The sequence below is a fragment of the Hyperolius riggenbachi genome, chromosome 2, assembly GCF_040937935.1.
Source record: "Hyperolius riggenbachi isolate aHypRig1 chromosome 2, aHypRig1.pri, whole genome shotgun sequence".
Classification (NCBI taxonomy): domain Eukaryota; kingdom Metazoa; phylum Chordata; class Amphibia; order Anura; family Hyperoliidae; genus Hyperolius; species Hyperolius riggenbachi.
Window position 1 is genome coordinate 116,631,843 of NC_090647.1, and position 23,097 is coordinate 116,654,939.

General features: G+C 44.0%; 1 protein-coding gene across 2 annotated transcripts in view; it reads right to left on the reverse strand.

Moving 5' to 3' along the window:
• Nucleotides 1-4,195: 4,195 nt before the first annotated feature.
• Nucleotides 4,196-23,097, reverse strand: part of RACGAP1 (Rac GTPase activating protein 1) — a 36,578-nt gene continuing 17,676 nt past the window's right edge. The window contains exons 5-17 of one of the 2 annotated variants that reach the window (XM_068267253.1): nt 22,548-22,617; nt 20,530-20,583; nt 19,841-19,918; nt 19,168-19,282; nt 18,960-19,084; nt 18,540-18,704; nt 17,041-17,136; nt 15,385-15,583; nt 8,399-8,504; nt 7,811-7,943; nt 7,595-7,724; nt 5,920-6,028; nt 4,196-4,415 (exon numbers count right to left, since the gene is read on the reverse strand). In XM_068267253.1, coding sequence (XP_068123354.1) covers nt 4,340-4,415; nt 5,920-6,028; nt 7,595-7,724; nt 7,811-7,943; nt 8,399-8,504; nt 15,385-15,583; nt 17,041-17,136; nt 18,540-18,704; nt 18,960-19,084; nt 19,168-19,282; nt 19,841-19,918; nt 20,530-20,583; nt 22,548-22,617 — 1,456 coding nt within the window. In that variant the 3' untranslated portion in view covers nt 4,196-4,339. The remainder of the gene's footprint in view (nt 4,416-5,919; nt 6,029-7,594; nt 7,725-7,810; nt 7,944-8,398; nt 8,505-15,384; nt 15,584-17,040; nt 17,137-18,539; nt 18,705-18,959; nt 19,085-19,167; nt 19,283-19,840; nt 19,919-20,529; nt 20,584-22,547; nt 22,618-23,097) is intronic. The other variant, XM_068267254.1, reaches the window with a different exon arrangement.

Below are 23,097 nucleotides of genomic sequence, written 5' to 3' on the forward strand. Positions count from 1 at the left end.
TAGTATAGTCCCAGTATGGGTAGATAGTGCCCCAGTATAGCCAGTAAAGTGCCCAGTATAGCCAGTATAGTGTCCAGTATAGCTTCCTAGTATGGGTAGGTAGTGCCCCTCCCCCCTCCGCTCCTGTTACCTTATGAGCGGGCGGCCGCTTGTCCGATTAGATTCCCCCGTAGCCGCTCTCCTCAGTGGCATCCCCTATTACAGCAGCACGCTCGGCAGCTGCTGTGATGAGCAGGAAGTGGTACAGCGGCTTCCTGTAGCAGTGATATGCATCGCCGTTACCATGGGAACCGTTGTACCACTTCCTGCTCATCACAGCAGCCGCCGAGCGCGCTGCTGTAATAGGAGATGCCACTGAGGAGAGCGGCTACGGGGGAATCTAATCGGACAAGCGGCCGCCCGCTCATGATAAGGTACCAGGAGCGGCGGCCGCGGGGAGGAGGCCAGACCTGCCGCGGCCCGGTGGTTGGGGACCCCTGCCATACGGCACACCAGGCAACATCTCGCGGCACACTAGTGTGCCGCAGAACAGTGGTTGAAAAACACTGCTCTAGAAGACATTTTACCACTTGTCCAAGTAGCTTCCACCTCTTCAAATTGGGCAAGTAAAATCTCCAGCACTTAATTCTTTATTAACTCATTAGCATAAGGAGTTTAACACCACTATAGTCGCAAGATTATGTCTCAAGCAGAGATTACTGTTCAGGTTTGGACTAATATTCAAGGACCTTTGACTTTAGTTTGAGATCAGTTCAGCATGCGAGATTACTGTTCAGGTTTGGACTAATATTCAAGGACCTTTGACTTTAGTTTGAGATCAGTTCAGCATGCGTTCAGCTGGAATTTCATGCCAGTTAGTTTGTTTTTTAGTTCAAGCCCATTCTTACATCAGGTAGATCCCAAGTTTCTGTTCAATAGTATTAGCTGGGAAATAAACATGTAAAACTGAAAGTCAACTGTAATCAAAGATCATGTATACAAGGGCTACTACAATAAAAATGTCAATGTCCAGCTACCCCAATGGTCAAATCAGTATGTTGAAGGTATTCTGCTGTAACTACTAGTGGGTCAAAAATGAAAGAATTCGCTACACCTTGTGTAAATGTCTCTTCAATATGTGACATATCCTCATCTGCCAGCAGGGCAACTGACAGAACAATTTCTTCCTTTAACCTGGTCTCTTCCACCTGACAAGACTTCCAGTTAATGTTATTTAGCTGCAAATATCTGCTTATCAGTGTACTAAAAGTGAAGCAATTTTTTTTTTCAGATGAAAGAAAAGGGCCCATATGCAATTAAACTTTTCTCCTGCGTTTTCTCCTAGATAATTTTTCATCTTCTATTTAGAATAACTTTTCAGCACTTTGCAATTGAAAAAGTACCGAAAACCAGGTGGAAAGTACCATCAACTCTATTTTAAAGCGAGTCTGAAGGCTATGCAGCAGCGCTGTAAAGGAGATCGGCGATCCCCGGCCTCTGATTCGCCGGGGATCGCCGGCATCTGATAGGCTGAAGCCTATCCTAGTCGGCACAGCCCATAGAAAGAGGGAAAGCGAGGTAAGGGCAGAAATCGCTGCGGAGGGGGGCTTTGAGGAGCACCGCCCCCCCCCGCAAATCACAGGCAGCCGGTGGCGATCAGACCCCCCCCCCCCCCCCAGCAGGACATGTTCCCAAACCTGATCTGTGCTGTGGGCTGGTGAGCCCACGCTGCACAGATTAGGCAAAAAGAGCCTGGTCCTTAAGTGGTTAACCCCCTTGGCGTTGATTCTTTCCGGATTTTAGGATCTAAAAGCAGTGCAATTTTTTTGCACCTTTTCAGACCCTAAAACCTGGAAAAAAAAATCATGCTGCCAGGGAGATCTGCAGCAGTCCTTCAATCACTCACCTCCCTGGCTCCAGCACTGCAGTTAGACCTCCATCCTCTGAGTGGTGCTGCAACTCTAAAGTGAAATTACCAGCTGTCATGACAGCCAGCGCTCTCACCAGCAGGAAGCAGAGCCCCAGGGGAGAGGAAGAAGAATGCCAGCCGACGGCAGGATACCCAGGAGGTATGTAGAAACGCTCCCGCTGCGCGCATTGCTCTGCATACAGCCTCCGGCAGCTATCCCGGGCAGAAGTCGTGCTTACCTTTTAGCTGCGGTTTTCCCACCCCAACCGTAGCTCGGGATAACTGCCAAGGAGGTTAATTATTTTTCCTACATGCTGGTGATTTAAAAGGCATTTTATTGACAAGACTGAAAATATCATCTGGGAGAAAAAGTCAATTGCATACGATCCAAAGGGTGAAATTTCGTTCAAAGCCACCCCTGCTGCTGGTGAGGATCAGATACTGAAAAGAGCGCCATTTGAGCTTTTTTCCAAAGTGTATTGAATTTATTCTGCTCCTAATACATAAATGACTACAGTAGTGGCAGAATATTAAAGCCTTCTCTATAGAGGTCAAGTAAATTGCTGAGGCCTCCGACAAGTTATTCACACTGTCAAAAAACCCAAACATTTGCTTTGTGTTAGCAGCCAAAACAATACAAATGAATATCATAACATGAATCCACAATATATACACTGTATACCTATTTTTTAAACTTATGTCCCCAAACAGCCATTATAGTAATGAGATATAGAAAATCTCAATAGGCTGGTTTATGATTAGGTTTGCAGCCAAAAGCTATTCCAGTGAGGACGACCATCCTCACCAAATGAATTCAGTTTCGTAGTAGCGGCAAGCTGTAGTCTTCCAAAGTTTACATCAGAATGATATAGCTTAAATCAAATCAGCTATGGGGCTTACAGGGCAAATGCAGAACTTGTAAAACAACAACATTAAAGCCTGAGATGAATAAAAAAATAAAAATACAAAAAATAATGTATACATACCTGGGGCTACCTTAAAGAGACTCTGTAACATCAGAAACATCCCCTGGGGGTACTCACCTCGGGTGGGGAAAGCCTCCAGATCCTAATGAGGCTTCCCACGCCGTCCTCTGTCCCACGGAGGTCTCGCTGCAGCCCTCTGAACAGCCGGCGACAGACCAGACTGTCAAATCAATATTTACCTTTGCAGGCTCCAGCGGGGGCGCTGTGGCTGCTTTTTGGCTCGGATAGACGGAAATACCCGATCTCCGTCGGGTCCGCTCTACTGCGCAGGCGCCGGAGACTTGCGCCTGCACAGTAGAGCAGACCCGATGGCGATCGGGTATTTCCGCCTACTTCGGAGCCGACAGCCACTAGAGCGCCTGCGCAGGAGCCGGGAAGGTAAATATTTACGTCGCCGCTGTACGGAGGGCTGCAGCAAGACCCCTGAGGGACGGAGGACGGCGTGGGAAGGGAGGCTTCCAACACCCGAGGTGAGTACCCCCCAGGGGACGTTTAGACGTTACAGATCCTCTTTAACGTTGATCGGTCCCTCGCCATGTTCCCACACCGCTTGGATCTTCCGCTAGGCGGGCTGGTAATTCTGACAGTTGGGGCTTACTGCGTATACATGGCCCGCCTACATGCCCTGCTGACTGACAAAAAATGCCTAGGCCACCTACAGGAAGATCCAGGTGGCGTGGGAAGATGGTGAGAGTCTGATCAGCCTGAAGGGGGCTGGAAGAAGCCCCAGGTATGGGATAGATTTTTTTTTTCTTTAAATCATCTTGGGTACACATTAAGCAGGAATGCCAGATCACACCGGAACCAACATGTAAACGCAAGTGTAAAATCCTCTACTTTTTATACATGAAACAAGTAGATTCCCTTTAACTCAGACAATTAGAAGGAATAACCCACACAGACTTTTTTTACACTTGGGATTAAGGATCATCAATCAGTGATCTATTTACAGAAATTACACAATATAAAATAAAATGTACACGTTATTGTGGTAATGCCCACAAGGCGGTTTGCAAGTCATTGTGATGTGTGACTTTTCCCTTTGAGTAAACCATATTTTCTACAATATAAAAAAAAAACGTATTCCATGGTAAAAGGCGTACAAAGAAAAAAAAAGTTATGCAAATAGAGAATTAGAATGGAACTGCAATTAGCACCTAGGCTTAGGGCTACGCTGTTACTGGTCTCTCCAGCAAAAGGGAGGGGCTTAATTTTAAATGAAACAGTTTATACCATAAACACAGATGAAAACAAGAGTTAAAATTAAATATTCTAATACTTGTAAAATGTTGACACTGAATAACTAGCTTTAAAAGCAAACTTTAAAATGCAGAATATAATAGTCATGCGGCGATGCCTTTTGCATGTTACAGTATTAATTTGTTTTAAAACTGTGAAAAGTCCATAAATCAAAAAGCAGGTTATTGGAAGGGGCTGTGCAAGATCTTCCTCAAGAGCCAGCAGCTCACTTCAGCAGAGGGGAAGAAAAGAAGTTGCCTTGTCGGGCAATGCTAGTAACCGACTTGCTTTTGCTTCCAAACCTAGAAAAGAATAAGTGGTTTTATTCATAAAGCACACAGAAGTTTAAGGATACTTTAGTGCCGTAAAAAAAAAAAAAAAAAAAAAAAACAGTAGAAGGTATGTGCAGGAAGCACTCCTCATACCCACTGCTCCCCCAGTTCTACTTCACGGGTCTGCCAGCAGTGCGCAGGTGCTGCCCAGCGCCGCATGTCCTTGATTGCATCCGGGAGCCCGCTGCCCCTGACGTCTCAACTACAGTGTCCATGCACAAAGCACTCTCCGCCACAGGCGCGATCAAGGACACATGCTGTCAAGGAGCAGCACCTGTGCATTACTCATCGACTTGGCCAACCTGAAAGCATCTTCCAGGGGGTGGGGATGGGAGGGTGGTAGTGGGTTCAATGGGGGGGGGGGGGGTTACACTTCCTACACATGCCTGATCCCTCCCAGTTTTTAAAGGGAACCTGAACTTAAAAAGGATATGGATTTTTCCTTTTAATACCACTTGCCTGAATCTCCTGCTGATCCTGTGTCTCTAATACTTTTAGCCACAGCCCCTGAACAAGCATGCAGATCAGGTGCTTTGTCTGAAGTCAGACTGGATTTGCTGCATGATCGTTTCAGGTGTGTGATTCAGCCACTACTGCAGCTAAAGAGATCAGCAGCACTGCCAGGCTGGTACTGTTTAAAAGGAAACATCCACACCCATCTCAGTTTAGGTTCCCTTTAAAATTGACCAGAGCTAAGGTATCCTTTAAAGTAATTTCTAGAGGAGGATTTGCTAAAGAAGAAATGTGTTCTCTAACAGGCACAATATGGGGAGAGATTACAAGGGCGGCATGTTTGTACTCTGTTTACACTAACAGCATGCAATCAGAGTAGGAGAAGCGAGCAATGTAAATGTAGGAGGCAGGAGAGCAGCAGTGTTTCATTTGACTTGCACAGCAGAAGGGAGGAGGTGGCACTGCTGTCCTGACTGAGGAGGAATGGAGTGGCTGAGGGCGAGCAGTTTGTCACAGGCAGCAGAGTCCAGCCCTGGCCAAGTCTATTATCTACTTTAGAACCGCGGTGATTGAAATCTACACCCTGTTTTGGCAGCGCACATTCGCCGTTTCCGTCGCTCCCAGCGGATCGCGCTGCAGCTCACAGGCTCTGCCTGTCTCTATTATGGAAGAACCATGTGAGCCAGTCAGGAGCTGATTTCATTGGCTCCTGGCCATGTTTATCAATGTAAGCTGCTCCCATTGGCTTACATTGATACACTGTCAGGAGCCAATGAAAGCGGATCCTGACCATCTCAAATGACTCTGCCGTCATAGAGACGGCAGAGTATGTCCTGAGGATCCCGGCGTGTGGCGGTTATGCACGGCAATTCGTCGGGATTCCGTTCTTGGACCAGTGGTCTCTGGTCCTTAAGGGGGCAGAGACTGCTGGTACTTAAGTGGTTAAACAAAATGCTTGCATTACTGGACATGGCTAAATATACAGTGAGGAAACCGTGTTCTTGGGCTGGTGGATACTTACTTTGGTGTGTTTTTGCTAATGGTAGATCTAACCATCTGGGAAAGGGAACTTGAGGAAGGTGTTTTGGTGATTTGCTGCTCAGGAGTTGTCAGAGGTCCCAACATGCTGACTGAAAGAGAACAAGAAATATTAAAAAGGCAAAGGTAAATGTGTACCAGTATCAGATTATAAGCAATAAGGTCCAAATGAGTCAATGCACAGACAGTACAGACTGACACTTATCTGTGATGGAAATTATAAGTATTTCATAATGAAGCAGAAGCCCAGGCAAGTGAGGTATGCCTAACAAGCACAAACCATATCCTTACCAGATAGTTTCCCCCAGCCATACTGACTCATGGGCCACATAGTGGTCCTTACTTTGAGAGAGGGGCTGGATTAGCGTAGATAGCCTACATGCACCCCCACCCCCTTCGGCCCACAGTCCAGGTAGCCGATGAGCTCCACTCAGTATATGTAGACAAGTGGGCCGCCAATATTAAGTAGTCCCCTCCAAGAGTATAGGCAGGCGTGCCCCCCCCCTCCCCCATTAGCAGCCTTGTCCTTGGTATAGGTATCCAGGTGTTGCCCAGTTATAGCAGCCCCCCCCCCCCTTCTCCAGTTTAGGTAGTCAAGTGTGCCCCAGCATTAGCAGCCCCATCCCTAATTTAAGCTGACCAGTGTGCACCAGAATTAGCAGTACAAGGCCTCTGTTCCACGAGCAGTTGATAGGTAGTGAAATGCCTCTCAAACTCTCACAACTGCTGCTGCCGCCTGGCAACGAACTGCTTGCTGAGCACACAGTTCAACTGCCCATGGAAAAAGAGGCCTTAGTTGACCCACAAATACACATAATTGGTAGCATTTTCCCACAACACACACAATTGGGAAGCAGTTCTCTCCATAATTATCAGCCTTCACCCTAAAATACACTAAGTAGTGGTGTTCCCTCCAAAATACACATATACTGCAATATTTCCTTCAAAATATACAATATGCGGCAGTATTTTCCCCAAAAATACATATATTAGGCAGAGTTCCCCTTTAAAGTTGCTCTGTCCAACTCTGCTCCCCAATCTTCATTGCAGCAAGCCTGGCTGCAAATCTCCTGCCCTGACAAGCAGAGCAGGACTACAGGAAAATGGTGGCTGGGGCCCAGCACTGGAGACACAGACTCCAGAGCTGGGCTTCAGATGCCATTTTCATGTAGTCCTTCAGGAATTCACAGACTCCTGCAGCCTGGAACTGCTGAGGTGCGGTCAGTGAACCGGTGCAGTGTCCATCGGACACGCCCGCAGTTTGCCCACCCCTGCCCTAAACCAATAAATACATCAGTCTTATGCCAAGGTAGCCCACTATACTCATCCGCAATCATACTATCCCAGAACTTGCTAACTTCCTACCTTCCTACATTTATATTATGTAACCATCAACAACAGGAGACTGTAGGAAAACAACCTTCATTAAAGAGATCTGAATTGATAGTGGAAAGTTGTCTCTTGTTCATCCATATAATTTCTTTGTTTTACAAGCATATCATACTAGTCATTTATACAGAACCATTGAAAATATTGGCAGTATACAAATCAATACGATTACCAGCAACATGGGAAAAAAATGAATGCTGCCATGCTATAATGGATAGGTAGACTGTAGTAAAATAAGCATTTAAGTATTCTACATTTCTAAGTTTTACCTTTCATATCAGGAGTCTGAGGAGTGCTGAAGACATTTGTATTTTCAATGATGTGAGAAGGGTCTATGTTTTCCACCATCAGGAACTGGTTCCAGTAATCTGCAGGTAAGGACATCAGTCGTTCTATAACCTATTTAAGCACAAAAACACCATACTGTAAAAATGTGGCCACCCTTTATGGAATACTCCGCGTTACATATTTTCAAAATGATGTACCCGTGGCTGCCGCTTTGTATCATGTAGAATTGTCATGGCGTCAGGATCTGCAACTGCATGGCCCACCAATGTGGGGCCAAACACCTTAGCCAGGTTTGTCACATCCATCCTGCAGTCTGGACTCTCAGCCACTCTGCAGAGTACAAATACAGATTTACATAAACACAGGGATTAAAAAGAACAAAAGAAATGGGAGAACAAAACTTAAGACATTATGTTCATACATAAGTAAGGTTTCCCTGGGCCAAACAAAAGATAACGGACACCTGTATATAATGGCTGTTGAAGTGAAACAGTGATGTCTGTCTTGCTGATGCATTACACTCATAATGGGAGCCAAATACATGAAGAGCAGTGGGACTGAGTTTAAAATTTGAAAAATCCTACCCCATTCCAAGCATGAAGCACATCCAACATTACTGGCTGCACACACAGAGCTATCACCTAGATTACATGATTAGAAGAGTGAGGGGACTGACCAGACTGATTATCTATCCATACAAGTATGTGTCTGCTTTAAAAAAAAAAAAAATTTAAGTCTATTGTAAAGTGGTTTTTCTTACTTTCCTGGATCAAGCTTCAACTGACCTCTGAAGATGAATAATTAAGAAAGCCAATGTATCTCGGTTGGCTGCAGGAAGTTCATCAACTGCTTGGTAAATGGCAGCAATGCTATTATCATCATCTTGAATTTCTGAAGATAAAATAAAAACAAACAAAAAAAATTATGGGGAAGAAAGACTTCAAGAGTGAAAGAAAGGTGCTGGATTCTAGACCAAAGTACAGTATCTCATTGCTATGTAAAAAGCAAATTTGGTTGTCTACCTTAAAGAGACTCCGTAACAAAAATTTCATCCGGTTTTCTTCCATCCTACAAGTTCCAAAATCTATTCTAATGTGCACTGGCTTACTGCAGCACGTTCTACTATCACCATCTCTGTAATAAATCAACTTATCTCTCTCTTGTCAGCCTGTGTCTGGAAGGCTGCCAAGTTCTTCAGTGTTGTGGTTCTGTGATGCATCTCCCCCCTCCAGGCCTCTCTCTGCACACTGCCTGTGTGTTATTTAGATTAGTGCAGCTTCTCTCTGCTCTATTATCTTTTACAAGCTGGATAAATCCTCCTCTGAGCTGGCTGGGCTTTCACATACTGAAGAATTACATACAGGCAGAGCTGTCTGCACTCTGCAGGAAGAAACAGCCTGACACTTCAGTGGAAGATAGCTGCAGGGGGAAAGAAACACACAAATGATCTCTTGAGATTAAAAAGGAAGGCTGTATACAGCCTGCTTGTGTATGGATGTATTTTCTATGTGTACATCAACCTACTTGATAAGCTGATTTATTACAGAGATGGTGATAGTATAAAGTGCTGCAGTAAGCCAGAGCACATTATAATAGGTTTAGGAACCTGTAGGATGGTAGAAAACACAATGACATTTTTGTTACAGAGTCTCTTTAAAGAGACTCCGTAACAAAAATTGCATCCTGTTTTTTATCATCCTACAAGTTCCAAAAGCTATTCTAATCTGTTCTGGCTTACTGCAGCACTTTCTGCTATCACCATCTCTGTAATAAATCAACTTATCTCTCTCTTGTCAGACTTGTCAGGCCTGTGTCTGGAAGGCTGCCAAGTTCTTCAGTGTTGTGGTTCTGTGATGCATCTCCCCCATCCAGGCCCCTCTCTGCACACTGCCTGTGTATTATTTAGATTAGAGCAGCTTCTCTCTTCTCTCTTATCTTTTACAAGCTGGATAAATCCTCCTCTGAGCTGGCTGGGCTTTCACATACTGAGGAATTACATACAGGCAGAGCTGTCTGCACTCTGCAGGAAGAAACATCCTGACACTTCAGTGGAAGATAGCTGCAGGGGGAAACACACAAATGATCTCTTGAGATTCAAAAGGAAGGCTGTATACAGCCTGCTTGTGTATGGATGTATTTTCTATGTGTGGACATACTGTACATCAATCTACTTCCTGTTTTGGTGGCCATTTTGTTTGTTTACAAACAAACTTTTTAAAACTGTTTTTAACCACTTTTAATGCGGCGGGGAGCGGCGAAATTGTGACAGAGGGTAATAGGAGATGTCCCCTAACGCACTGGTATGTTAACTTTTGTGCGATTTTAAAAATACAGATTCTCTTTAAACCAGTGGTAGTCAGAGCAAGAAAAAAAAAAAATCTTGAGTACAGTATATTCTCAGGGACTATCAGTAAAACTGAGCCTGCACATTCTTGGGGATTGTGGAGGGGACTGGAGTCACATTCTGCAGCAGTGGAACACAGCAGCAATTAATTTTTTTTTTTTTTTTTTTTTCTTCAGGTTTGGGTGCTAGTGACACTTTAAATCCCCTAAAGGGGTTGATTCATAAAAGGTTGTGCGAAAAAATTCTGGTCAGGAAAATACAGCATTCGGTATTTGGTACAATTTTCACATGTGCGGTAGGGGTTCGGTAAATTACCGAATCCCAATGACAAAAGCCTTTGCGGTAACAGCAGAGCAGTGTAGAGTGCCAGTGTTACAAGCTTTTCCATGCAGTGAGGACATTGCGAGGCATCCCAACATCCCTTTAGATGTACATGTTTTGTTATACTGCCTCTGCTTGCTCTAAATCTATTAGTCTCTCAACATTCAATTTAACTGCCACAGCTCAGAACTTCAATAAACTTTACACAAGCCCTGCTTAGGCGATTTTCCCCACTAGCTCCTACACATAGGAGCCTAGGGTGTTTAGGGGAAGCCTGTTTTGTTCTGCTCACTCTGCTGCTGCCTGGGAGGTTTAAAAGCTTGTTGCATCTGAGAGGGCTGCTGGTCCTATCAGATTCCATCATTCAGACTTGCAGGAGAACAGGGGATCCCTACCAGTGTTGCCAACCGCCCGTAAATTTACGGGCAGTCCGTAATTTTTTATGCAAATTAAGCTGCCCGTGAATTCCGTAAGGAATTCAGCAGCGTCCGTAAAAGGGCGGCCGACTGGCCGCCCGCTCTGTTTCAGGACAGCGGCGCAGTGGAGGAAGAGCTGTTTAGTGCTCTCCCTCCCTTGCTGACTGTCCCCTCCTGATCTGTGCGGACTCGGAGTGGCGCTTGGCAGCGGGCGGGACTTACCTTCCGTCCCGCTCCTGCGCCGGAAGTTCTGCTGCTCTGGTCTGGACCAGACCGGAGTAGCGTCAGATCATCCCGCGCCGGCGTCGAGAGAAGACGCAGGTAAGTTCCGCTCACTGCCGCCTGCCACTGCGCTACATCTACTGGGCACATACAACCCTGGCGACATCTACTGGGCACATACACCCCTGGCGACATCTACTGGGCACATACACCCCTGGCTACATCTACTGGGCACATACACCCCTGGCTACATCTACTGGGCACATACACCCCTGGCTACATCTACTGGGCACATACACCCCTGGCTACATCTACTGGGCACATACACCCCTGGCTACATCTACTGGGCACATACACCCCTGGCTACATCTACTGGGCACATACACCCCTGGCTACATCTACTGGGCACATACACCCCTGGCTACATCTACTGGGCACATACACCCCTGGCTACATCTACTGGGCACATACACCCCTGGCTACATCTACTGGGCACATACACCCCTGGCTACATCTACTGGGCACATACACCCCTGGCTACATCTACTGGGCACATACACCCCTGGCTACATCTACTGGGCACATACACCCCTGGCTACATCTACTGGGCACATACACCCCTGGCTACATCTACTGGGCACATACACCCCTGGCTACATCTACTGGGCACATACACCCCTGGCTACATCTACTGGGCACATACACCCCTGGCTACATCTACTGGGCACATACACCCCTGGCTACATCTACTGGGCACATACACCCCTGGCTACATCTACTGGGCACATACACCCCTGGCTACATCTACTGGGCACATACAACCCTGGCTACATATACTAGGCACATATAACCCTGCCTACATATACTGGGGACATATACCTCTGGCTACATATACTGGGCACATATAACCCTGGCTACATATACTGGGCACATATAACCCTGGCTACATATACTGGGCACATATACCCCTGCCTACATATACTGGGGACATATACCTCTGCTACATATACTGGGCACATATATCTGCTGGCTACATATACTGAGGACACTGGCTGTTTGCCATTATGTGCATTTACTGGTGAAAAGCTGTCTCATTTTGTGCATTTACTGGTGAAAAGCTGTCTCATTTTGTGCATTTACTGGTGAAAAGCTGTCTCTCATTACGTGCATTTACTGGTGAAAAGCTGTCTCATTACGTGCATTTACTGGTGAAAGGCGGTCTCTTATGTGCATGTACTGGTGAAAAGCTGTCTGTCATTACGTGCATTTACTGGTGAAACGCTGTCTCTCATTATGTGCATTTACTTGCCATGCCCACTTTAGTCGCCGCAAATTTCCTCGAACATGTTGCCCCCTACCCATTTGACTGCCCCCTCATATGTGCCAGTCTAGAACCGGCCCTGTACCCCTGCCTACATATACTGGGCACATATACCCTTGGCTACCTGTTCTGGGGACATCTATACCCCTGGCCACCTATTCTGGGGACACCTATAGACCTGGGGCTTCCTTTTTGGGGAACCACTGCTGTCAGATTAAATGTATTTTGGGGAACTGCTGCCAGATTATGTGTATGTTGGGGGAATTGCTGCTGCCAGATTACATCTATTTTTTGGGAACCACTGCCATATTATCTGTATTTTGGAAGAACCTCTGCCAGATTACGTGGATTTTTGGTGAAATGCTGTAAGATTACATGTATTTTGGGGGAAGGGGGGAAACACTATGGCAGAGCTCAAACTTCCCTGGCAGACCTTTCAAAGCAATATTAAAATCATGTATATTTGGCTCCACCCATGACCACGCCCACATTCTGTTGCGTGACCACGCCCATTTTTTCGGCGCGCCGCGCTTCGCAGGGGGTTTTGTCAGTACAAAAAAAAACTTGTCAGTAAATTTTTAGGTATTTGTCAGTAAAAAACAACGTGAAAGGTTGGCAACACTGATCCCTACTCCTGTCACAGTTCTCACTGCTTCTGCATTGTGAGTCATGGCTCCTAGCACAGTCTCCTCGCACAGACCCCGCGTTCTTTTCACCACTTCAAAGCAGACAGTATTTTTTGCGGCTTTACCGCATGTTGTAGGCTTTATGAATTGACATTTACTGACATGTGTTGAGGTATTTACCGCACAAGTGGGTAATTTACCTCACTGCTCGATAATTTCAGTTTTTCATGCGGTAACAGCCTTTATGAATGTAAAATTTTCCTACGTGCGTGGTAAAGACAGCTATTTTCTGCATTGCCGCATGCGGTAAGGCTTTATGAATAGACTCTAAAGTAGGACTCTCTTACCAGAATGTTAACGTCAGTAGCTGGTTGAATTACCCCCTGTAGTAAATGTCTCAGTCCCTCCAGTTTCTGGAACTACAGAGCTCAGAATTAACCGAGACTATTAAAAGATACTTGAACTGAGGGATATGGAGGCTGCCATATTTATTTCCTTTTAACCAATACCAGTTGCGTGGCAGTACCACTGATTTCTTTGGCTGCAGTAGTATCTGGACCACACACATGAAACAAGCATGCGGCTCATCTAGTCAGACTTCAGTCAGAAGCACCTGATCTGCAGGCTTGTTCAGCGTCTGTAGCTAAAATTATTGGAGGCGGAGGACCAGCAGGGCAGCCAGGCAATGTGCATCGTTTAAACTGTAAATATTGCAGCCTTCATATCCCTCTCAGTTCAGGTGTCATTTAAAGGACAAACTGTAATAAGATGGATATGGAGGCTGCCATATATAGTTACATAGTTATTTTGGTTGAAAAAAGACATACGTCCATTCAACCAGTACAAAGTACAACTCCAGCCCGTCCCCCACATACCCCTGTTGATCCAGAGGAAGGCGAAAAAACCCTTACAAGGCATGGTCCAATTAGCCCCAAAAGGGAAAAATTCCTTCCCGACTCCAGATGGCAATCAGATAAAATCCCTGGATCAACATCATTAGGCATTACCTAGTAATTGTAGCCATGGATGTCTTTCAATGCAAGGAAAGCATCTAAGCCCCCTTTAAATGCAGGTAGAGAGTTTGCCATAACGACTTCCTGTGGCAATGCATTCCACATCTTAATCACTCTTACTGTAAAGAACCCTTTCCTAAATAAATGGCTAAACCGTTTTTCCTCCATGCGCAGATCATGTCCTCTAGTCCTTTGAGAAGGCCTAGGGACAAAAAGCTCATCCGCCAAGCTATTATATTGCCCTCTGATGTATTTATACATGTTAATTAGATCTCCTCTAAGGCGTCTTTTCTCTAGACTAAATAAACCCAGTTTATCTAACCTTTCTTGGTAAGTGAGACCTTCCATCCCACGTATCAATTTTGTTGCTCGTCTCTGCACCTGCTCTAAAATTGCAATATCTTTTTTGTAATGTGGTGCCCAGAACTGAATTCCATATTCCAGATGTGGCCTTACTAGAGAGTTAAACAGGGGCAATATTATGCTCGCATCTCGAGTTTTTATTTCCCTTTTAATGCATCCCAAAATTTTGTTAGCTTTAGCTGCAGCGGCTTGGCATTGAGTACGATTATTTAACTTGTTGTCGATGAGTACTCCTAAGTCCTTCTCCAAGTTTGATGTCCCCAACCGTATGTATGTATGTATGTATGTATGTATGTATGTATGTATGTATGTATGTATGTATGTATGTATGTATGTATGTATGTATGTATGTATGTATGTATGTATGTATGTATGTATGTATATATATATATATATATATATATATATACATACACATACATATACACATTATCAGTTGCCTGGCTATCCTGCTGATCCTCTGCCTATAATACTGTTAGCCATAGACCCTGAACAAGCATGCAGCAGATGAGGTGCTTCTGACATTGTCAGATCTGACAAGATTAACCACATCCTTGTTTCTGGTGTTATTCAGACATCACTGCAGCCAAATAGATCAGCAGGACCGACAGGCAACTGGTATTGTTTAAAAAAAATACATATATAAATATAGCAGTCTCCATAGTCTACTCTCTTCACTTGTCCTTTAATTTCGGACCAGACAGGCCGGGCCCCTTTAAGACCAGAGCAGTTCTTTTCCTACTTTGCATTGTGATTGCCTCACAGCAATCATGGGTTCAGGAGCCAATGGCAGAGATCGAAAAGCTCTGCTCCGTGTGACAGCAAAGGGAGCAGGCGCAGCAACATGAATGGCGAGACCGTTTAGCGGGGGTGATTGAAATCTACACCCTGGCAGGAATAAGTGGCCACAAACAGTGTAGATTTCAGTCATGAAGATCTGGAAGCGGTTAAAGAACAGAATAAATCTTACTACAAAATAAAGGGCTCTTTGTAGTCACACATTTTATAATTAGTATTAAGAAAAACTGTTTACACTACAGATCTCCTTTAAAATCACGGATTGTACTAATAATTTAAGGCGAACGTTCCAGCCAAGTAAATAGCATCTCTTCTCCTGCCCGCACAATGAGACGTATAATGCTCACCAGCCGCATTCATGAACACTTTGTTGAGGTGGAAAGTGAGAAGAGGTTCTTTCAAGTTGCGCAAGAAGTCCTTCAAGAATCCACAGACTGCATGAATGTCATCAACTTTACTAAGCAAAGGAACAGCCTTCATTCTCAAAAACTTTTCCTTGAGATCTTTCACTGTGCGATCACATCCCGAGATTCTGTACAGACCAGTCTGAGACACAGAAGAAAGAAAATGTTGGTTTCCCACAGATGGACAACAAAAACACTGGCTGGGTAGGGAAAGGAGCCGGGGAACCCACACCTTGGAGCTTATGCGACTTCCAATATTACTACATCCTCCACAAAGATATTACATTTATATAGCTACATCTGTTCCACGTAAAAAGGCTAAAGGCCCAATCACAAAATATTGTTTATTCTTGCATCCTGGCATTAAAATATTTGGTAGCCAATGCTGAAATTCTAGTAATGCTATTGTATTACCTGGATCTTTTTTACTAAGTTGAGCAGCCCATAACACTAACCATTCAGAAATGCCATCCTTACTGATCAGTGGCATGGTATACCTCCATTTCAATGGTAAATAATGAAATCTACTGTGAACGTTTACACCTTCCCAATATGGTTTAACCACAAAAAGAGCAACATGTAAAATAACGGTTATCAGGGAGCAGTTTGTTGGACACATATGAAATGGGAAAGAACATACATCAGTAATAAAAATCTTGAGTTACAAAGCTTTACCAGGGTTGAAGATCACACAGTTTGAACAGTTTCAAGGGTTTCCTCCACTATCTGTTCACCTTTAATAACTGGCTGGACCTCACGACCCACATGGTAGTAACACAGAGCTCTGTGTTTGTGCCGGGCATGTGAGCTGCCCTTACAATCTTTACGCCACTGGACTCACCGTTATCTGGCTAGTAGATACACACTACTGTTCTGCAGACAGCAGTTGTTGGAGTGGTGAGAGCCGTATTTTATCCGTGCCACCTTGCACACAGTTTACTGGCATCTGCAATCTACCTAGTGCTTAGTTCAATGCCGGCTTGTGTTGTGTGATCTGGTTGTGTGGTGTGTGAGAGACCGGTCTACCGTAGGGCTTTACCGTAGGGCTTAGCCGTAGGGACCCCCCCCCCCAATTCATGCTTTTTAGAGTGGGGTACCCTCTGCTCTGCGAGAATATACTGATGTGATTTGTTAATTCATTTTTCCTTTTACTTCACACGGAGTTGAGCACTGTATTTTTTGTATAATGTAATGGTTTACCTCGTTCGGGATTAACGCTGCTCTTTAATTCCACCTATTTGGATATACAGGTCCTGGAGGGGAGTGCAGCGAGGAGTACAAAGCTGGGCAATTTTTGGGTACCCGAGTCAGTGGTTTCATATACTGAGGAGTCAGAAATTTTTTGTACCCTCTCCATAGCCCTGCAAGAGTTGGAGTTGAAGTCAAATGATTTTTGGACTGACTCCACAGCGCTGGGGGGGGGGGAGGTAATACATCTTAAGACCCACTATTGCAAGGTGATAAATGATAGGGAGAGACTGATCATTTACCACATCTATAAAAATGTATGCTCAGCCTCAGACAGCATTTTTTTTTTCAGTAGTGCAGTCACTGGCAGCTTGCATGTGTATTTCACTGTAAATGTACAAAGCCTCTTACCTCATGAAGGCCCCGCTGCTCAATTTCATTGACACAATAAACCACTACAGGGGGTATCATTGGAGCAGTTGTTGAAACGAAATCCGCAAGAGTGCCCTATGGTTGCAGACACCAATAAAACATTGGTTAGACAGAGAAATGTGCTTACATCGATCCACATGTTAAAAAAGTGTAGACATTGGCAGAACTCTAAGAATATAAAAACTGTCCAAAGAAAGTTTTACATGGAAACTTTGTGTGTTCTACAAGACATGTTCTAACTAGCATGATAAGGTTCTTCAGTTCAGCTCAAGCCACATGAACTGTAGATGCCACTTATATCAGTGAGAATAGGTCATCTAGAACCTAGGTTCTCAACACATGGTACACGTACCCCTGGAGGTACAGTGTCTGGGTTCAGCACTTGAACTTGTCATAGTCCATCTATTACAGTGAATTTGTGGGACTAAAAAAAATAAATACATAAATCCTATCTCAATAAGCTTGAATAGGTATTTTAGCTCCATAAAAGCATAAAGGAATATTTGTAAAGAAATGATAAATATTGAAATCATCAAATACGTGCGTCAAGGGGATACTTAAGATGTAATTCACAACAAGGGGTACGCAAGGAACACCATCATAAAGTGATGACAACTGAAACTGAACAAATTTTAAATGCCACCATTTTCAGGTGCACGATTTAGATGCTATTGAAAGTATATGATCAGGACAACCAGGCATTGCATAAAGTTAAATACTGCAACGTCCATATTCCTCTTGCTACAGGATCACTCTAAGAACACCAGTGTCTGAACAGTTTCCTGTTGGCAGATCGCGGCCTTAGGCCTAGTGCACACCGATCGGTTTTGGTAGCGTTTTTATGGACGCTTGCGGCTGAGGAAACGCTTGGGTAATGTATTTCAATGGGCTGGTGCACACCAGAGCGGGTCGGTTTTAGCTGAAACGCAAACTCCCGGGCTGCAGCATTTTTTGGATTTCGGAGGCGTTTCTGCCTTTAATGTTAAGTATAGGAAAAACGCAAACGCTTGATAAAACGCCAGATCAGAGCGGTTTTCCAGACGTTTTTGTTACAGCAGCTGTTCAGTAACAGCTTTACTGTAACTATCTGTAATCTGCTACACAAAACGCTTCAGAATAAATCGCTAATGTTCTGCGGATCTGCTAGCGGTTTTTGGTGTGCACTAGTAGGTCTTACAGTTTCTCAACACCCACTACCTGTGCACTACAAGTCTTGCCACCTCAGACACTTTTTCCACTCTAATGCAGTGATACTGAGATTTATCTGCCCACCATCTGCACCTAAATGGGAGAGGAAGCAGGCCGTAGTGGAGTTTGTCAACTATTTTTGGATTATGAAACATTTTTTACACTGTTTAAATTTACTACAAACATGCTATTTGGGAATTTGGGTCAAGCGGAGCATTAAAACGTTGGCATTGTGTAGTTTATAAACTAGAGTGCATTTACCATACAGATACATCTGTAAAGGACTGTACCTCTCCAATGCGGACAGGAGTGTTCCCTGATGCAGGGATACATGGAAGAGGGCAGCGATCGCGGCATTCAGGGTGAGACACAATCCGGCAGTCCCGACATTTTAAGGAAATTTTCCCAAATTTGATCCTCTTCCCACAAGGAACGCAAGACTCTGGTTTTATCACCTTAAGTTTGAGAAATGACAATTAATATGGAGATAATGGAGGAGCTACAAGAACATTCATGTTGGGTTACACTCACTGTAAATAAATGGTTATAGGAGAGCCATGAGCTATACATATACAAAAACTTTATTATACCAATTTAGACAAATGCACACACCAAGGCTTAAAATACCCCCTCCTATTTAAAAACAAATAATGCATAGAGGCCTCTAGCAAAACAACAGTCCCCGGCAGGACTATAAAGGTTGCACTCACTGTTTTAGAGACAAACTCATGTAGCCTCATCCCCTGGCTTTGTGGAGTCCTGCAGAAGTCAGGCTCATTTCTTTCTTCCAGTGGTCTCATCAGACTCGAGTCACTGCTCCAAGGCTGCAGTTGGGCTGACAGAATGGAAGGAGCAAGTCAGCCACAAAGAGCTGGCCTTTCCACTTCATAAATATAGAACAGGCAGCATCAAACTCACCAGTTTTACGGCTACGTGTGTAGTAAGGCACAGTTTCAATTGTTGACACAGCTTCAATGCGCCCTCCATTGGCAGGGACGGTAACCGTTGTTTTAGTTACTATGGATTCGTTTGACTAGATTAAACAAAAAAGTGGTATGTCAGCAGGATGTGCAGAATAAAAATTGTATGCAATAAGTAATTCAGTTCTTAATTTGACCCAGAGAGAAAGTATTATGATGGAAAATGCATGAGGTTAATTTCAACCAATTCTGCATGTCTAAGCGACAAGCAGTTCCAAAGATATAGTCTACATGCACATAGCATGACATTAAAAGCAAAAGCTTTTCACATCACTGGTGCTTAGAAAAGCGCTGGTAGTGTGAACCAGCTCTTGGAGGGGTTAAAGTCAAGAATAGAAATTTGATGCATTTCCGGCAATTGTAAGCTACTGGCAATTTAGACGTTGGGCTCTCACTGTGTACTTATTTAGATCAACTTTAGATACAAGTTTTAAATCAAACAGTTAATGCCGGTATTCAGAGATCGAGCTTTTCCAGCAAAGAGTGCATACACATCAAATTTTGATTGGCCCATTTGACCACTTCCATGTAGGTGCCAAAAACGAACCCAAGATCCAATAAGCAGCATTACGAAGGTTATCAAAACAGATAATCATACATAAATTACTAACCGGATCCACAGCTAGTCCAAATGAACGATTTCTCTTAGCTGGAACAGGAGGCCCATCTTTCTGCTGTCGTGAAGAGCGCTACAACAATGGGAAACAAGCTTGAATACACCTTTTAGGGTTTGCTTTTTGTTTTTACTTTTTTTTAATACAAGGGGCCATATGAAATTTACTTTTTCTCCTAGGTGATATTTTCACAGCTTATCAATAAAATGCCCTTTAAGCCACCAACAAGCAATAAAACACTCAAAGATTGACAGTCCTATTTCACCTACTTATTACTACTTTAAGGCCCCGTTCACACTGCACGCGTTTCCAGACGCGTTTTGGAAACGCATGCGGGAGGCCGACACACACGACAGACAGTGCATAGAGTGCACTGTCTGATGTTCACACTGCATGCGTTCTGGACCTCTGCGGTCCGGGAACGCATGCTGCACGCATTTTTTGTAAAAACGCGTGGCTATCCCATTCACTCTTCAGTGATGGGATCAGCCACGCAACGCACACAAACGCGGATGGCGTGCGTTCGCATGCGTTGCGTTCCGCACGCATGGTCATCCGCGTTTGTGATGTGAACGGGGCCTAATTGCAGAGTGCTAAAAAGTTTTTAAAAAGATGAAAAATTCTCCTAGGAGAAAACGGGAATTGCATATGGCCCAAAGTGTTGAGTTTATTTTGGTTCTACTTACCCGTTTTTCTCTTTTCTTCAGCCTCACATTTCTCACTAGGGTTGAGTCCCAGTCCTTAAAAATGAGAGAGAGAGAGAGAGAGAGAGAAATTACATTAGAGCAACCTTGCCATGTGATCTCTCAATCCTCCAAGTGCGCACAAAAGCTCAATATATGTACCCAGCGCACAAAATAATTTTATACACAATGCCATCAAGAATCTACATTTCATCAACGAGGAAACAAGAGATAAGACAACACAAAATGACTAAAGTGATCTCTATGGCACCCTCAGGACACGCAGGCTTTACCCAGCATTAGGGATGGTCAATGAGATGCAAATAAGTCAAATTGATGCAGGATTATGCAAAGTTTTATGCAAATATATGCAGCTTGAAAATGGACTAATTGAATTTCACCGTAGCAGAATTTGATTGGTTTATTTTCAAGCTGCATAAATTTGCAGAAAACAGCATCAAATCTCATTGACCATCACTACCAAGCATTACTCTGTGTATGCTTTATCATGGTAAAAACCCTATTCTCACTTTCAGTATACAGTAGAATCTCGTTATAGTAAACTGGCATAGCAAACATCTGGATAAAGTAAATTCAGTCGTCAGGACCCAGCAAATGTCTGTATAAAAATACACAATGTAACCGATATAGTGAACTACCTTTCCTGGTCCCTTGGAGTTTACTATAAAGGGGCTCTGCTGTATAGCTATAAAGCTGTCCACATGGCTGATGTTAACCTAAGGCACAGTGCCGTCAACCCAGCCCCCCATCCACCAATGCAGAGCAGAATACATGGCATCACTTTGGTTTTATTATATTCCAACTGTTTGCACAGTTTTTTGAAGCAGGATAGACAGCCATAAAATCAAATTCCATTTACCCACTGCTCTGTGTTCATTATGCAGTCTACAAACTGACCCTGCACTGCAAGCATTCCAAGCTAATCATAAGCGTTTCTGGTGTAACAAATCTTTTCTCAGTCAGCATGGCTCTATTTAGTACATTGTCGAAGAGAGGGAAGCTTGTTATCTCCCCTCCCACATTCCTACTCCTCACTGATTGGCTGAGGACAGTTCAGTGTAAAAAGAGAAGGGAGAAGCTGCTGAAATATGATCTATGCTGTTCTCACATGTTTACAAAGCAAGCTAGATATGACAGTGCAGTTTCTATGAGGTAAAAAAAAGTGTGTGTGTGGGGGGGGGAATTATGTCAGGATTGGTTTCAAAGTCAGAAAAGATGGAAAATGTCTGAAACCGTTTTCTCTTTACTATATGAAATTCACTGAAATCAAAATGTAGACAGTATGGTACACAAGTTATGAAAGTAGAACAAGTATTTATCTACTAGCTTTTTTCCTGGGATAGTATGGCAGTCTCTGCTACTTTAAGTATCATAGTAAACAAAGATGTTACATATACAGGTAATACAGGTAGTCCCGGGTTAATCAACAAGATAGGGACTGTAGGTTCGTTCTTAACCTGAATCTGTTCTCAAGTCGGAGCACTGTGCCATCTCTGTCCCCTGTAACTCCTCTGTGCCTCCAGTGTCACCTCTGCACCTGCTTATACAAGTTTAAAAGCCATTTTTTCTTTGAATTTTTTTTTTTTAAATCGATTTTCTCAAAAACTACAAGTCCAATCTGAAAAATAAGGTTTTTGACTTGTTCTTATGGAAACACAGAATCTATGTCGTTCATGTCGGCGGGTCTTAAGTTGGGGACGACCTGTACTTAATATTTTGCAAAATCCCTCTTTTTTCTTGTACTTTGCTTTGATCCACATCACCTTGGATGTTGAGCATCCGTTAAACTTTGCAATGACTGGAGATTTTACACTGGCATGTAAGCAGATATCACCCACAGTGCCAAACAAGGATTTATTTGCGGGGGAAACTGCGCGGTAACAGGGACACCACACAGTATGGGCTGCAGGAATAAGGAATAGACAGTGTATATAGTCATCAATTGAAGTACAGGACCGCATTACTGGAATGATTTGTATAGCTTATGCACATAGCCTTACCAGAGAGTCATCTGTCTTGTCAAAGCTGATGTCAGACAGTATTGATCCAGACTCGTCTATTGTGGATAATCTAGAAAATAAAACAATACATTTCAAAAGGCTGTAACGCAAAATACCAATGAACTTAGCAACAATTTGGAAAGCTGTAACCGCTTCCGGGAGGCAGCGATTGAAATCTACGCCCTGTTTTGATGCTGTGAAACCTGCTAGGGAGTAGATTTCACATTACTGCCGCTGCATGCTCTTGCCGCAGCTAACTTGCCCTGCTGTCTCTATAACAGCAGAGCTCTGTGAGCCTATCAGGAGCAGATTTAATTGGCTCCTAACCCTGTCATCAATGTAAGCAACTCCAATTGGCTTATATTGATCACACGGACAGGAGCCAATGAAAGCAGCCCTAACCGTCTCACAGCTCTGCTGTCATAGCTTCGGCAGAGTGGATGGCCTGAAGCGACGGATGTTCAGCGTGGACGGTGGCAGCGACAGGTATGTGCAGCGATTTCTGGTACCAGCGATCTTTGGTCCTTAAGGGGGCAGAGGCCACTGGTGC